The 17,638-nt window shown below is 43.7% G+C and overlaps 1 protein-coding gene across 1 annotated transcript in view; it reads left to right on the forward strand.

Moving 5' to 3' along the window:
- man2b2 (mannosidase, alpha, class 2B, member 2) overlaps positions 1-3,883 on the forward strand; it is a 63,904-nt gene extending 60,021 nt beyond the window's left edge. Inside the window, exon 19 of the mRNA XM_078411917.1 lies at positions 3,303-3,883. Coding sequence (XP_078268043.1) covers positions 3,303-3,397 — 95 coding nt within the window. The 3' untranslated portion in view covers positions 3,398-3,883. The remainder of the gene's footprint in view (positions 1-3,302) is intronic.
- Positions 3,884-17,638: the final 13,755 nt, after the last annotated feature.

The raw sequence follows: 17,638 nt of genomic DNA on the forward strand, positions 1-17,638 counted from the left end.
CCCTTCGGCCTAATTTGCCCATGCCGACCAAGATGCCCCATCTACACTTGTTTCACCTGCCCATTGTTGGCCCATATCCCTTTAAACCTTTTCTACCCATGTATCTGTCTAAATGTCTTTTAAATATTTGTTTTAGTATCTGCCTCAACTACCTCCTCTGACAGCTCATTCTGTAGACCCACCACCGTCTGTGTGGAAAAGGTTGCCCCTCAGGTTCCTTCATGGACGATTCCTGGATAGGAAGAGTTTCAAGGGATATGGGTCAAATGCAGGCTTGTATAGCATGCAAAACAAAGTTTTTTACTATACCTCGGTATCCGTAACAATAGTAAACCTGAACCAAAAATTAGAACTAAACCTATAAGAGAGATAGAGGAGTGAATATTGTGTGTTTAGTTTGTGTGTTGTGCCTGTTATAATTGAGTAATGGGCAAGGTGCGGACATCATGAGGTATGTTTGTAAGGTTTGGAGTAATGGTAAATATATAAGGGTCAGGTGGTGCATAAAAATTTTGGGCCCAAATGCTGATGATACCGTCCATCTTCTGCAGCAGCATCTACCCCCTTTCTTGTGTATAAAGGAACTGCAACTGCTGGTATATACCGAAGATAGACACAAAGTGCTGGAGTAACTCAACGGGTCAAGCACCATCTCTGGAGAAGAAGGATGGGTGATGTTTCTGGTTGGGACCCTTCTTTTTCCCCAGAGATGCTGCCTGACCTACTGAGTTACTTCAGCACTTTGAGTCGATCTCTGGTCTTTCTCCTTTTCTGATTGTACTTCTCTTGCCCTTGTCATTGTTATTGTGGTCTTAGTCATTAAATCTTGAATAGCCGAAGGCTCCCCTGCTGCCTCTGCAATCTGTTTATGTTATAAATCTTCCTAAGTGCTTCGAATTAAAATGAAAAACCTCTTTCACAACTCAGTGGAAGCAGTGATTCAATCAAGTCGTCCAAGTTTTTTGGGGGGAAATATTTTCACCCACTGCCTTGAATCTCCTGTAAGCTGAGAATTAATTACTGTAAATGGGGGTTGCAATGCAATACATCCTCTGATTTATAAATTTGACTTTTCAGGCATTTCTGTTGTAAATTATTTTAATTACAATTTCTGTCAGACATGCCCTGTGGGAGAATCTGGAATTCACAACAAGATAAGCCATTCTCAGCATGTCTTTGCAAAAATTATATCTCTCGTCGTTATATTTTGATAATCCAAAAGAGGATGGATTGTGGAGGCAATTCATTTATTTTCAGTGTGTATCTCTGCAGTGGAAAAAAAAACATAGTCACACGCAACTCATTATGGAATCAGCAGGGGAAGTTGGCATGATGGGTCATGTTTCACTTCAGAAAAAGTGTCCTAATTTGTTCAAAGACAAAAAAAACCCAAACAAACAAACATTGCAGATGCTGGAAATGCTCAGCAAGTCGAACAGTAGCCGTGGGCGAGGAGCAGTTAACATTTCAGGTTAATGGCCTTTCATCTGAATAGGCAAACATTGGAGAGGTCAAGCTCTCTAACCAAGTGCAACGACAGTGGAAGAATAGAGGGGAAGGAACAAGTAAATGTGTCGGAAGGAATTGCAGATGCTCGTTTATACCAAAGGTAGACACCAAATGCTGGAGTAAATCAGCGGGGCAGGCAGCATCTCTGGAGAGAAGGAATGGGTGACGTTTCAGATTGAGACCCTTCTTCAGACTTTCTTCAGTCTGAAGAAGGGTCTCAACTCCAAACGTCACCCATTCCTTCTTTCCAGAGATGCTGCCTGACCCGCTGAGTTACTCCAGCATCTTGGTGTTTGATAAGTTGACAGGCAAGAGAGAATTAAGGCAGCAACTGGATAAGCAAAGAAACAATAGATTGGTTGAGTGGAGCTACGTGGGAATAGCAATGGTTCTGCAGATCCCAATTACATTTTCATGCAGGTTGATTGTTATGAAATCTTTGGCCTTGGGCCTCACAGGTTCGATCCAGACCTCGGGTACTGTCTGTGGGGAGTTTCTCTGTGCACCCACCCTCTACCTGGTCCCTGTCATCCCAACAACTCGCCTGCTCTCTACCCAAAAGCTATCCCTTCTTTGCCTATTATTCTTCTCCCCCACCCCGGTGACAAATGCTCTCTCTTCAACTTGCTCTTTCCTGCAAGTTTTCTCCATCTTTCTCCCTTTCTCCCTCTCCTCCCTCTCCTCCCTCTCTTCCTCTTCACCCCCTCTGCCCCCGCCACCCTCTGCCCCCTCCACCCTCTGCCCCCTCCACCCTCTGCCCCCTCCACCCTCTGCCCCCTCCACCCTCTGCCCCCTCCACCCTCTGCCCCCTCCACCCTCTGCCCCCTCCACCCTCTGCCCCCTCCACCCTCTGCCCCCTCCACCCTCTGCCCCTCCACCCTCCGCCCCCTCCACCCTCTGCCCCCTCCACCCTCTGCCCCCTCCACCCTCTGCCCCCTCCACCCTCTGCCCCGCCACCCTCTGCCCCCGCCACCCTCTGCCCCCGCCACCCTCTGCCCCCGCCACCCTCTGCCCCCGCCACCCTCTGCCCCCGCCACCCTCTGCCCCCGCCACCCTCTGCCCCCTTCATCCTCTGCCCCCTTCATCCTCTGCCCCCTCCACCCTCTGCCCCCTCCACCCTCTGCCCCCTCCACCCTCTGCCCCCTCCACCCTCTGCCCCCTCCACCCTCTGCCCCCTCCACCCTCTGCCCCCTCCACCCTCTGCCCCCTCCACCCTCTGCCCCCTCCACCCTCTGCCCCCTCCACCCTCTGCCCCCTCCACCCTCTGCCCCTCCACCCTCCGCCCCCTCCACCCTCCGCCCCCTCCACCCTCTGCCCCCTCCACCCTCTGCCCCCTCCACCCTCTGCCCCCTCCACCCTCTGCCCCCTCCACCCTCTGCCCCCTCCACCCTCTGCCCCGCCACCCTCTGCCCCCGCCACCCTCTGCCCCCGCCACCCTCTGCCCCCGCCACCCTCTGCCCCGCCACCCTCTGCCCCCGCCACCCTCTGCCCCCACCACCCTCTGCCCCCTTCATCCTCTGCCCCCTTCATCCTCTGCCCCCTCCACCCTCTGCCCCCTCCACCCTCTGCCCCCTCCACCCTCTGCCCCCTCCACCCTCTGCCCCCTCCACCCTCTGCCCCCGCCACCCTCTGCCCCCACCACCCTCTGTTCCCTCCACCCTCTCTCTCCATCCCATTTCAACTTCTCCACTTTTATGATGAACAGCCAAAAATGGTAAAACGATTCAATTTGGGATGGCATTAACACCACTGATAACAAATTTGAACCTATAATTCAATCTTTTTCTCCATAGAGTTTAACAAAGCTACAAGAAGGCTGAATGAAGAATTCAGAGTCACCATTCATCCCAAGGAGCTGAGAACATTCTTTGTGTATTTTAAACAATAATAAGGTCATATGTGATAGGAGCAGAATTAGGTCATTTGGCTCATCAAGTCTACTCTGCCATTCAATCATGGCTGATCTATCTTTCCCTCCTAGCCCCATTCTCCTGCCTTCTCCCCATAACCTCTGACACCCGGACTAATCAAGAATCTTATCTATCTCTGCCTTAAAAAATATGCTTTGACGGCCTCCACAGCCTTCTGTGACAAAGAATTCCACAGATTCACCACCCTCTGACTAAAGAAATTCCTCCTCATCTTCCTAAAAGAACGTCCTTTAATTCTGATGCTATGCCCTTTAGTGCTGGACTCTCCCACCAGTGGAAACATCCTCTCCACATCCACTCTATCTAAGCTTTTCACTATTCGGTAAGTTTTAATGAGTAATAGAAAGTGGTATTTGAAAATGGAAACAAACCGACCTTAAAACAAAAAGCTCTTATTGTTTACAGGTATGAATAGACAAAAATACATCAAGGTGAAGTCTATGCAGGCATTATCTAGAAGTTTATCATTTAAGATTTTAAAACAAATCTATTTTAAAAACATTTATCTTGAATAATTCTTATATAAAATATTGTATATAAATGTGATTGTACCTTTATGAACTGAGTGCAAGATATATTGATACATGATTGTGACACTTTCATATCGTTCTATGAATGTTGATTGTCTTCAATAAAGGCTGTTCTATTTGTAACTTGCCTCTGTTAATCTTTTCTTTGACTGGATAGCACGCAAACAAAAGCTTTTCACTGTACCTCGGTACACATGTCAATAATAAACTCAACTAAATTAAAATTAAACTAAACTATATGCCTCGGTAAGCAGCAGCAAGCACCTCCAGACATGGCAATTTACTTGGAAGGTGCTTCTGTATTTTATCTGTTGAAGAGAAATAAGAGTACAATAAGCTCAGATAGACACAAACTGCCGGAGTAACTCGGCGGGTCAGGCAGTATCTCTGGAGGCAAGGAATAGGTGACGTTTCGGGTCGAGATCCTTCATCAAGCTCTTCTTCATGAATCTGATGAAGGGTCTCGAACCAAACATCCCCTATTCCTTTTCTCCAGAGATGCTGCCTGACCCGCTGAGTTACTCCTGCATTTTGTGTCTCTCTTTGGTGTAAACCAGCGTCTGCAGTTCCTTCTTATACAATAAGCTATAATAGGAACATCCAAGATAGACACAAAGTGCTGGAGTAACTCAGTGGGACTGGCAGCATCTCTGGAGAGAAGGAATGGATGATGTTTCGGGTCGAGACCCTTCTTCAGACAGCCATCTCTCCGCATCAGCTTTTAAGACAGATTTCTCGGCCATACACGGGGCTGAGGTGAGTGGCACCCTCTCCCCTTCCCTGTCCCCCCTCTACGGGGAATGGGCCCAACGGGTCCACTTGGTCTAGTACATTATAATCCTTTCACGTTGGTCCCAGATAATTGTTACTTGCATTTCTAGTGTTGTTTATGGATATAGCTGCGAAGTTGGTCCATAACTCTTGGTTGATTTACAGCTGAAAAAATTCATTGCAATGCTTAACATGTCGATATGGTATTAATTTTATTGGCTTGCAGAGCAGGCTAGAGAGACTAAGTGGCATGCTCCTAAATGTATGCGTTTGTATTCTGCATGCATAATTAATGAGGCTGCGAATCATATATTCACTTAACTTGCACATCTCACTATTTTTAACTCAGAATCAGAAGCCATTAATCATAATTTTTTTAATCAATCTGTAACTGACCATCAACTTCCGTTCATGTAATTGCTTGGATATTAACAACAGAATTCCTTTTCCTGCCAGAGATTTGATTCTTTGGCCCCCCTCACGCCAGCCACCCCCACCCTACATCTGTGCATCAGTTGTTTGGCCTTATCAGACAACTGTAGACACTCTAAGGCAGGGGTGTCAAACTAATTTTAGGTCACGGGCCGGAAAGGGCAAAATGCGACTTCATGCGGGCCGGATCAGTTGTGCACGCGCGAATGCACACGCACGTGCTCCCACGGCTTCCGTTGCCTTCGTTTTTTCAACCTGCTCTCATGTGTCTCCGTCTCTGCTATAACTACAAAGTGTTTCACTTTATGAATTTTGTTTCTTATGAAGAAGATTGCCTAGCAAGCATTACTTCTATGATTGGTATCTAGGCCCTAGATAGAGTGGATGTGGAAATAATGTTTCCAGTAATAGGAGAGTCTAGGACCAGAGGTCACAGCATCAGAATAAAAGGTCATACATTCAAAATGGAGATGAGGAGGAATGGGTGGTGAATCTGTGGAATTCATTGCTACCGACTCGTCCAGGCTGACCAAGTTGCTCACTTGAGCTCATTGCATTTGCCTGTGTTTGGCCCATATCTCGTTCAACATGGTCTATCCATGTTCATGTCCACATGTCTTTTGGACATTGTATATAGCTTCCTCTGTCAGCTTGGTCCATATACCCATCACTGTGTGCATGCGTGCCTGTGTGTTTGTAGGAATGAAAAAAATTGGCCCTCAAGTCATCTATACATCTTTCTCATCTCACCTTAAATCTGTGTTCAAAAATACAATATTCCTTGTGGTTAATAATCCACTGTAGGTACCCACCATCTACCCCTCAAGAGTGATAACACAACTCTTTATGATAATCAATGCAGTTTTACCTTGTGTACGCACAAATGCTGGAGTAACTCCAGCATCTGCAGTTCCTTGTTATTGCAGATTTATCTTGTTTTTAGTTGCACCCAACAGAACCCTGAATTATGTGTCTATGACTGCTAATGTCCATGTATTTATTCTTTATATTGTGCTGCAGCCCACATATTGTCTACTCATCCAAATGCCTATTATCAAACATTTTAACTAAGGATATATAGCCTTCGCTCTTGTTCGAACACCACGTGATCTGATTTTATAAAGAACTTTAGCAAAACAATGATCTGTTTATTTGTTTAATGTTGGGTTTATTTTCCTTTCTTGTGGCAGTGTGTGGAGGTTTGAAGCAAATCATTCTCCATTCCCTGATGGACACATTTTGATAAAACAATGGGCAAGATCAAGCTGGGTTTGGCCATTTTGATCAAAGCTTGAAAGATGACCTGAGGGGCACTCCCATGTCCCAGGCTCGCTGCTCCTAGCTGCCAGTTGCCCTCACTTAATCTGAGCTGGAAACAGACAGCTGAGAATACAGATACTCTCCACCCTCTGTCATAAAGTGAGGGCAGGTACGATCTCAGCAATGAGTGTGCGACGGAAGGTGTTACACCAAGAACAGTGTTTGACAGGAAGACATCCTTCTTCAGATATGACGCCCAAATTTGCTCAAAGTACTCCAAATGCAGCCTGATAGGGCCTCAGAATTACATATTTGTTTTTGTATTCCAGTCTTCTTAATATAAATGCCAGCATTGAATTTGCCTTCCTTACTACCGATTCGACCTGCAAATTAACTTTTGGGAGTCCTGCACCAGCACTCCCAAGTCCCTTTGCACCTCCGATTTCTGGATTCTCTCTCCATTTAGAAAATAATCTACGCCTGGTGTGTGTATGTCTTAGTCATGCTTACTTGGGAACAGCTGAACTCTAGGTTACATAGAATACATAGTACAGAAACAGATGGTTCAGATGAATCCAAGAGTTGTGAGCAGGAGTAAGCCACTCAATATCTCAAACCTGTTCCATCATTCAGTAAGAATATTACTGATCTGGTTTTTCTACATCTCCAGATTTCTGGGCTCCACCAGCCACCTTTCACTTCACACATTATCAAGAATATCTCTATGAAGAATAGCTCTGCCTTAAAGATGATCAAAGTCACTGCTTCTACTGTCCTTTGAGCAAAAGAGTTCTAAATACTCAAAACCCTCTGAGAGAATAAATGTGTCTCATTTCTGTTTCAAATGGACAACCCCCATATTTTAAAATCATGACCTCGTTCTAGATTCTCCAGTAGATAGAAACATCAGCTCCACGACCATCTGGTCAAGACCAACTCAGCATCTTATCTATTCAATCAAATCCTCTCACTCTTCTGATCATCATTGGATACAAGCCTAACCTGTTTAGCCTTTCCTTTTTGGATAACAGTGCCCTTCCAGGTATTCTAATAGTGGGCATGACCAGTCCCTGATAACTATGTTCTATTTGAGCTTCCTCCCATTTTTCTTCCTAGAAATATCTTCCTGTACCCAAGACACACAGTAGTTTGTAGTGTGTCTGCAGAAAATACTGGATATACGGCCCGGCACGGTGGTGCAGCAGTAGAGATGCTGCCTTACAGCGCTTGCTGTGCCGGAAACCCGGGTCCGATCCCGACTATGGGTGCTGTCTGTACGGAGTTTGTACTTTGTACCGTGATCTGTGATTTCCCCGTGATCTGCGAGGGTTTTCTCCGAGATCTTCGGTTTCCTCCCACACTCCAAAGACGTACAGGTATGTAGGTAAATTGGCTTGGTATACGTAAAAAAATGTCCTTAGTGTGTGTAGGATAGTGTTAATGTACAGGGATCGCTGGTCGGCACGGACCCGGTGGGCTGAAGGGCCTGTTTCCGTGCTGTATCTCTAAACTAAACTAAACTAAGCCAATCAGTATCTGGAGAGTGAATCAGAGTTGATATTTTAGATTGTATAAGAAAATAACTGCAGATGCTGGTACAAATCGAAGGTATTTATTCACAAAATGCTGGAGTAACTCAGCAGGTCAGGCAGCATATCAGGAGAGAAGGAATGGGTGACGTTTCGGGTCGAGACCCTTAGATTAGTCTGTATAAGTGTCCCGACACCGGACGTCACCGATCCATGTTCTCAAGAGATGCTGGCTGTTCCGTAGAGTTACTCCAGCACTTTGCATCTGTTTTTGATATTTTTGATATGTATTAAATTATCACTAAAAAATTAAACTGTAAATATTGACATAATTTCCACGAAATAATGATTTTAATTTATTTTCCTAAGAAATAACACAAGCAATGGCAGATCTCCAATATCTCATTCCAATGCTATTCCTCACGTGTGATCTCACACATAATGTTGATTGCTTTGGGAACCTATGAAGTTCCACTAAGAAAATTTTCAAAATTAGAAACTTAGAAAAATAGGTGCAGGGGTAGGCCATACAGCTCTTGGAGCCCTTGATCATCTAAAATCAGTACCCCGTTCCTGCTTTTTCCCCACATCCCTTGATTCCTTTAGCCCTAAGAGCTAAATCTAGCTCTCTGTTGAAAACATCCAGTGAATTGACCTCCACTGTCTTCTGTGGCAGAGAATTCCACAGACTCACAACTCTCTGGGTGAAATTTGTTTTCCTCATCTCAGTCCTAAATGGCCTACCCCTTATTCTTAAACTGTGACCCCTGGTTCTGGAGTCCCCCAACATCGGGAACATTTTTCCTGCATCTTGTTATCCTGAAAATTGTTGTTCTCCTCCCAATGGTGGTGGAATCAAATGTAATTATTACATTTAAGAGGCATGTAATAGAAACATCAATAGGCAAGGCAGAGAAGGATACGGTCTTAATGTGGGCAAACGGGATTAGTGATGATAGGTACAAAGCTCGAAGTGTGCCGAAGATATGAAAGCTTGAATGTACGTACTGCAAGATTCAAAAACTGTTTATTTGTTATCAGACTCTTCTGTGTGCTTCTCATATGCTAAGGATGAATCCCCAACCTTCCAATCTGCCTTGTAGCATTTTCATATCTGCACTTTCTCAGTAGTTGCACCCTGTTTATTTTCTCTTTTGCACTGCCTGATGTACTTACATATAGTATGATTTGCCTGGATAGCACGTGAGACAAAGTTTTTCACTATCTCGGTACACTTGACAATAATAAACTACCCAACCACGTCAACATTGTGCTGCCCTGTCATTTGATAACTTTATCCATAACTTCTAAACCCGGTTCAGCTAAAGAAAATGCCTTCAGACTAACATTAAACTCTCTTCAAGTCATGTGCCAGAATGGCTTGGGAATTTATTTCTCTTGTAGCTGGAGTAAAATCTTGGAACACTTTACCAAACAAACTGAGGGTGCCTTAACCAACTATACTGCAGTTATTCAAGAACATAGCTCACCACCACTTAACGGTGTTTAGGGAGAGTTAAATGATGTTCTTGCCAAAGATGCCTACAGCACACCAATGAATAAACAGAATGTAGTTTCCTGACAGCCAAATATGGTTAAGAAGAGATTGTGGTACCAGGAAACCAATTCTGATCACTTTGTTTATCTTAGCAATGTCAGCTATCTCGTCTCCTCAAACAGACCTTTAACATCGTTTAAGGGTCAGAGTACAGATTTCAGTTTATTTGCTGTGCTTTCATGGCTTATCTAGCTTTTATTCAACCACACACTTAGGTAAACAGGCACCAAAATTCATACTCGGTTGCCAATAATAATTAATTACAGTTTGAGGCATGTTATTGTGCATGACAAGTCTACCTGGTTCCAGATGATGAAGTGAAGAGCAAATTAATTAACAGTTAGATAGACACAAAATGCTGGAGTAATTCAGCGGGACAGGCAGCATCTACGGAGAGAAGGAATGGGTGACGTTTTGGGTCGAGACCCTTCGTCAGACTCTGAAGAAGGGTCTCAACCCAAAACGTCGCCCATCCCTTCTCTCCAGAGATGCTGCCTGTCCCGCTGAGTTACTCCAGCATTTTGTGTCTACCTTTGGTGTAAACCTTCATCTGCAGTTCCTTCCTACGTAATTAACAGATATATACTGTAGTTTAAGGATTAAATTGTTAAAATGGGGCTGCTTTGGGATTAGATACTTTTCTGTCACCTCTATTCACAATGTTATAGAGTCATAGAGTCATATAGCATGGAAACAGGCCCATGCTGACCTAGATTCCCCATCTACGCTAGTCCCACCTGCATGCCTTTGGCTCTTATCCCTCTAAACCTTTCCTATCCATGCACCTGTCCAATTGTATTTTAAACATTGTAATAGTACCTGCCTCAATTGCCTCCTCGGCCAACTTGTTCCATGCACGCTCTGAGTGAAAAACAAGCACATCTTTGGAATGTGTGAGGAAACCAGAGCACCCAGAGAAAACCCACGCAGTCACAGGGAGAACATACAAACTCCATTCAGACATTACCCAAAGTCAGGATTGAACCCGGGTCTCTGGCGCTTAAGGCAGCAACTCCACCGCTGCACCACTGCGCCGTCCCATTGAACTTTTTTTAAGGAGAGATTTGATTTTGTTCATACTGGGGTTTTAATCAAATGTGCACAAGAACTGAAACCAGCCTGCATTGCAACTGCCAGTTTAACATCAAAGGTTATCTCTTCAGTCTCAATATCTCATTAGATTTCTTATACCATAATTGTTCGTTGATTGATTCATGAGTGAAATAGATCGGGTGAATGCACAGAATCTTTTACCCAGAGTAGGGGAATCAAGAACCAGAGGACATGAGCTTATGGTGAGGGGATGGATTTATAACAAAAATGAAAAGACAATTGGACAGATACATGGAAAGGAATGGTTTAGAGGGATATGGGCCAAACACGGGCACATCGGTCTAGTATAGACGAGGCATCTTGGTCGGCACGGGCAATTTGGGCCGAAGGGCCTGTTTCTGTGCTCTATGACTCTAATATTGAAGACTATTCACAAAATTTCTGCTCAGCAAAACTATTTCCCAGGATGACAACTGTGGAAACAAATCTTCATTTTGTTTCAAATAATCGCCTACACTGTTTTTTGCCCTTCTCCCACTCGTACTTTCTGTTGTTTCAGCACCATCAGGCCACTTCTCAGTTAAGTGCTTTACAAAGCCGTGTGCATCATTCTCTCAACAAAATGTGAATTCTCACACAGTAAATTCTACCCCTTTTTACCAACACTAATCTTTATTGGCAGATGAAAACTTTCTCCAAGTAGATCAGCAGGATTTATCATTTAAGGTACAGCTAAGAAATTCAAGACATCTAGAGATAAGCATAATTCTATGGCTAAGATAGACACAAAATGCTTAAATAACTCAGCAGGACAGGCAGCATCTCTGGAGAGAAGGAATGGGTGACGTTTCGGGTCGAGACCCTTCTTCAAACCCTTCTTCAGACTTGACCCATTTCTTCTCTCCAAAGATGCTGCCTGGCCTGCTGAATTACTCCAGCATTTTATGTCTATCTTCTGTGTAAACCAGCATCTGCAGTACTTTCCTACACACTTCATTCTATGGCTTTCTGATTTGTTAACAAGACTAACTAAAATTAGTTTGTGGTTACTAACAGATTACAAGATCTTGATAATATTAAAAAGTCTGAAGTTAAAACCTGAAGCCGCATGGGAGGGAGACAATATTAATTCATAAACAATCAGAAGTTGATCTTGAATGTCAGTAAAAAAAAAAAAAAATTGAGAGCCATCAATCCGGGAGCTGTATTAGTTAATAGAAATGGAAGTAACATAGGTGGGGAATGACAATTGTCTTAATAAATGTGCTATGAATCCTTGATTTATCCTAGAGCTACCTTTTCTGAGGTTGATGATGAAGATTCTGTTTAAAATTCCCCCCTTTGTAATCCGGGACATGGCTGGATCAGAATAAACCCAAATTCTAATCCCGCTGTTATTCTGCTCCAATGTATCCTTAACGTGGCTCACTGGTAACTTGGTAATCGGAAAGAAACTTGAGAAACATTTACTTTATTAGAGTTGTTGCATTAATGGAAGTCATTGAGCTTTACCCACAGTTCTCACACTCTTTTTTTAGTCAATGGTGGAAGGAGGCCATTCAGCTTATTGACTGCATGCTGGCTCTGAATGCTTTCCTGACAACCCCATTCCCACACTTATATCCCGGTAACCCATTTTCTCCCATGCATTTTAATGCCTCTCTGATTCTCTGACCACCCATCTACACAAGGAGTCATTTACAGCAGCTACTCAATACCCTAACCTACACATCTTTGGAATGTGGGAGGAAGTCGAGAGGAAGTCCATGCGGTTATTGGAAAATATGCAAATTCCCACCAGGGGTCAGATCAAACCTGGGTTGTTGCAGTTTGAAGTAGCAGGGCTACCAGCTGGTTTACTGTGCAACCTATTTAAATATGATCTGAAAATGTTCTACCCTTGCAGTTTCATGTATCCAATTCAGACCAGATTCCCAACGTACCTGGTGAGGTTTTGATGGGAGATGGGGAAAGCTCTGTGGAAATATGGCAGAGTTGAAGGAAGCCAGTCAATTAAAACAATATATTCAACTACAGAGTTTATAGGCTTCACCTAGGAATCTGAATTAGTTTTTCAGGCCAGAAAGACACATCTGAGTTGAAGAATGGAGAGTGAAGAGGAGAGAAGGTCAAAGTATCAAAGAACATCTGTGCATCGGCTCAAGCAGAGCACAATAATGGAGTCCTTTGTCAAATGAACATTATTCATATAAAACCCATTCATCCATTTCACAGTGTGCTTTGTGAATATGTGTAATTATTTTTGCAGAGACTCTGGGATTGGTTAATGCTCATGTGACAGTGTTTAACCGTTCATTAGAAGAGAACTCAGATTAGTTTTAGTTGCAGGCTGGAAGAATGCCAGGACTGGTAAATATACCAAACATAGCAAGGCCATACAAAGACGTACAGGTATGTAGGTTAATTGGCTGGGTAAATGTAAAAATTGTCCCTAGTGGGTGTAGGATAGTGTTAATGTACGGGGATCACTGGGCGGCACGGACTTGGTGGGCCGAAAAGGCCTGTTTCCGGCTGTATATATATGATATGATATGATACCTTAGGATAAGCCAATCGAAGAACAAAGCAAGTTCCAAATGTTGAGTAAATAGAAACAAAAAGCAGAAGGATGCCTAAAGATGCAGCCGTTCATTTGTATGTTGGTTTTGGGGTCGGCATTAGGGCCGCAAGCTTCTAATCCCTGGCTCACCTCCATTTGACAGCAACCCCAGAGAAAACTTAAGAGTTGCCAAGACTGATCACTGTAAAGCCTATTAATGGGACAGTTTCTTCAGCCTTGGCAAATCTGGCAAGCTTACTCTGGGGGTTGCTGCAGGCTGTGTGTCAGATGGCTCTGATATCCCATTAAAACTAAATGCAGCTTTTGTCAGATGCTTGCTGTGAATGTCACCATCTCTTCAGGATAAACAACGCGGGCAATGCAATCAATCTGTTATCATTAATAAGGTCTGTCACTCCCCACTCCCATGCTGCTCTTGCCCATCTGTCTGAAGATCATATCAGTGTCCATACCTGGTGGCAGCAAATTAAAACAAACGTCTCAACATTTTTCTAACCTATTTTGTGCAATGCTCTGGTTGAAACTATTCTGGTTTTCTGTGACTATGACCAGTGATTCTAATTCTAATTCTAATTCCTCTTAGAATCTCCACCTGCCACGGGTTCCCTCTGTGATAAATGTGTTGGGTGAACCCAGTGTGAGCTCTACCTAATGGCGAGCTCGATATACTTTCCTTATTTCACATTTCCTTTGATAACGTACTTGCAAAAGCAGCTACTTTAATTGGAGGCCCCATCAATCCATTTAGTTTAACAATTTCATCATCTTTATCTCGAGTAGTATAGAGAGAGTGTCCGTCTCAGAGTTCTCAGACACGCAACTACTTGTTATGTATTCACTTCTGAAGTGAAGACATTATTGGCAACTACAGCAACTATTGTCCTCTGTGGACTGCCCTGAACAAATGGTAGTAAATCTCCACCTCCAAACCTTCCATCTGTTTGGAGAAGGTTCTCCTTCATTACTCTGAAGAGGAGAATTCTGGAGTTTTGAATCGGTAACAAGGAAGGAACGATGAATGTCTCCAAGCCAGAATGGCATCTGCTTCTCTCATCCTTGTATAGAAGGAGCTCATTAGATGGGTCTGGAAAGCTTAGCCAAGTTGGTGCAGTGAATCCAGGACTACGTATGTTATTTTTTGTCCCCTTTCAAGTGGAAAATCACAAAACTACTATTTTTAAAAGTGGCCCAAGTTACATTAAACCTTTGAATTCCAATTAAAACAGCATGAGAAACAGTTTGATCTTTAACAGTTAGTGATCACCAACAGGAAACCTAAAATGGCTCGAATGTGCAAGAATCATCCACATTCTGGCAGCAGTGACCTTATTAGAAGTCCCAAGAACTGATGCTTTCTCTGTTTGATGACCCTTTTGCTTACTTGTGGAAATAGTATTTGTTTGTTTATATAAAAGTAAACCACACGGTAATTAGTTTGGATGGTCATTTGCGTAATAATGGGGTTCGTTTCATTAGTGGTCATGTCACTGGAGAAGAATAAAATAACTTGGACTGCAGATCTGGTCATGAAAATACAATCCTGCCTTTGCAGCTATGGAATTTAAATGTGATTATTTGATACACAGAGTATAGAACAGCCTATTAAAAAGGAACTGCAGATGCTGGTTTAGATCAAAGATAGGCCAAGATGCTGAAGGAAATCAGCGGGTCAGGCAGCATTTCTCGAGGGAAGGAATGGGTAACATTTTGAGCCGAGACCCTTCTTGAGTCTATCTTTGGTTTAAACCAACATCTGCAGTTCCTTCCTAAGCATTTCTGGAGAGAATAGACAGGAGGCACTTCAGGTTGGGACTCTTCTTCGGACTGATTAAAGTAGGGAGAGTGGGGAGGAAATCTGTAAATGAAGAAAAAACAGGACAAATAGCCAACTGGCAACAGATGAACTCAGGCAAGGAGATTCCCTGATCAGGTGACTGTTGGCGACAGACAAATGTGAGCCCAAGAGAGATACAGAGTTGTGAACTCTGGAACTAATTAACTGACTTTTAGTGGAGGACGGAGGGGAACTTAGGGGGGTGATGGAGGGGAGAGGGGAGGTTAAATGACTGGATTAGTAGCTAGAATTCTTGCCATTGATCCAGAAATCTGGGCATGGATGTTTAAATATTTCAACGTTCATCTTAATTCCTTCAGCAATTCTGATAATGTCTTAGAGCTGTACGGCATGGAAACCGGCCATTCAACCCAACTGCCCGATGCCAACCATGTTGGGATTCTGAGCTTGTCGCATTTGTTTGTCCCTTCCTGTCCATGCATCTGTCAAAAGGTAATTTTAGAATTATAGTTGAATTGTCTTCTATAGCTTCCCCAAGCAGTTCATTCCTGATATAGATTACCCTCTGAGTGAAAAAGTTGTCCCGAAGGTCTCTCTTGCATCTCTCCCCTCTCACCTTAAAACTATGCCCTCTAGTTTTAGAATCCTTTACTCTGGGATAAAGGCTGTGAGCGTTCACTTTATCTATGCCCCTCATGATTTTCTATACTTCAATGAGGTCACTCCTCAGCCACCTATGCCCCAAAAAAAAAACTCCCAGCCTCACCGTCCTTTCCCTATAATTCTAGTCCGCAAGTCCCGGTACATCCTGGTGAACCTCTTCTGCATTTTTTCCAACTTAATGACATCTTTCCTGTAGCTGGTCTCACCTATGACTTGTACAGCTGGATCATAATGTCCCAATTTGTACTCAATGCACTTCCCAATGAAGGCAAGCATGCCAAATGCCTTCTTCATCACCCTGTCCACCTGAATAGCCACTTTCAGGGAACCATGCACTTGTACTCCTTGAGGCAACTGGTAGAGCCACTGCCTCACAGCACCAGAGACTCGGGTTCATCCTTAACTCGGGTGCTGTCTGTGTAGAATTTGAACATTCACTATGTGACTGCATGGGTTTCCTCTGGGTGCTCGTTTCCTTCCACACCCCAAAGACATGCAACATAACTGGCCTCTATAAATTGTCCCTAGAGTGCAGGGAGTGGATGCGAAAGAGGGATAACATACAGCTAGTGTGAATGAGCTGGTCAGTGTGGACACGGTTGGCCAAAGGGCTTGTCTCCATGCTGTATCTCTAATGTAAACTAAACTATTCCAGGATCTCTCTGTAGTACAACACACTCTAACACTTGTACAACATTTACTGTATAAGTCCTGTCCTGGTTTGGCATAACAAGGTGCAACATCTTACACTTGTCAGAACTAAATTCCATTTGTCATTCCTTGGTCCATCTTCCCAAATGATCTGGATCTTGTTATAAACTTAGACTTCCTTCCTCGCGGTGCATTACACCATCAATTTTAGTATTGTCTGCAAATTTACTAACTCTGTTAACTAGATTATCATCCAAATCGTTAATGAAGATAACAAACATCAGTGGGCCCAGCACCGAGCCTTGCGGGACTCCATTGGACACAGGCCTCCAATCTGAAAAGCAACGCTCCATATCAACCCATTGGCTCCTTCCTCCAAGGCAATTGCGAATTGAATTTGCTAGCTCACCTTGGATTCGTTGTGATATAGCCTTCAAAATTTTAATAATTTTCTCAGACAATGAATTTCAAAATTTCAGATCTTGATTCATTTCTCATCTGTTCATTTAAACAGAATTTAGATCTATGCATAAATGAGTTTTACATAAATGAAGCTTGTAGCGAGCCTCAGCTTTGTAAAACTTCGGGAACGTGTCTCCAGCATATTATGCAGTTTAATGTAGAGATACGCCATGGAAACAGGTCCTTCACCCCACCATGTACATGCTAACCAACTATCCTGCACACTAGTCAAGTCAAGTCAAGTCAAGTCAATTTTATTTGTATAGCACATTTAAAAACAACCCACGTTGACCAAAGTGCTGTACATCTGATTAGGTACTAAGGAAAAAAATGAAACATACAGTAGCACGCAAACAGTTCACAGCGCCTCCTCAATGAGCCTCAAACGCTAGGGAGTAGAAATAGGTTTTGAGCCTGGACTTAAAGGAGTCGATGGAGGGGGCAGTTCTGATGGGGAGAGGGATGCTGTTCCACAGTCTAGGAGCTGCAACCGCAAAAGCGCGGTCACCCCTGAGCTTAAGCCTAGACCGCGGACGATTTTACAATTTTTTTTTTACCGAAGCCAATTAACCCACAAACCTGTGCATATTTGGAGTGTGGGAGGAAACCGGAGTACCCAGGGAAAACCCACGCAGTCACAGGAAGAACGTACAAACTCCGTACAGACAGCACCCGTAGTCAGGATCGAACCCAGGTCTCTGGCGCTGCAAGGCAGCAACTCTACAGCTGCGCCATGGTGTCGTCCTTCAGGACAAAGGCTCGGTAATATCTGTGACAATTACTCACAGACATTTAATATTAACACCCCAATGATAACCTGTATGTGTTTTTCTTCATGATAAGAGTATTTTTTGCTTTGAAACAACAACTACTGTGTGGTCAGGGTCAGGAAATCAAGGTGGCTGGCATGTAG

The sequence above is a fragment of the Rhinoraja longicauda genome, chromosome 1 (assembly GCF_053455715.1).
Source record: "Rhinoraja longicauda isolate Sanriku21f chromosome 1, sRhiLon1.1, whole genome shotgun sequence".
Classification (NCBI taxonomy): domain Eukaryota; kingdom Metazoa; phylum Chordata; class Chondrichthyes; order Rajiformes; family Arhynchobatidae; genus Rhinoraja; species Rhinoraja longicauda.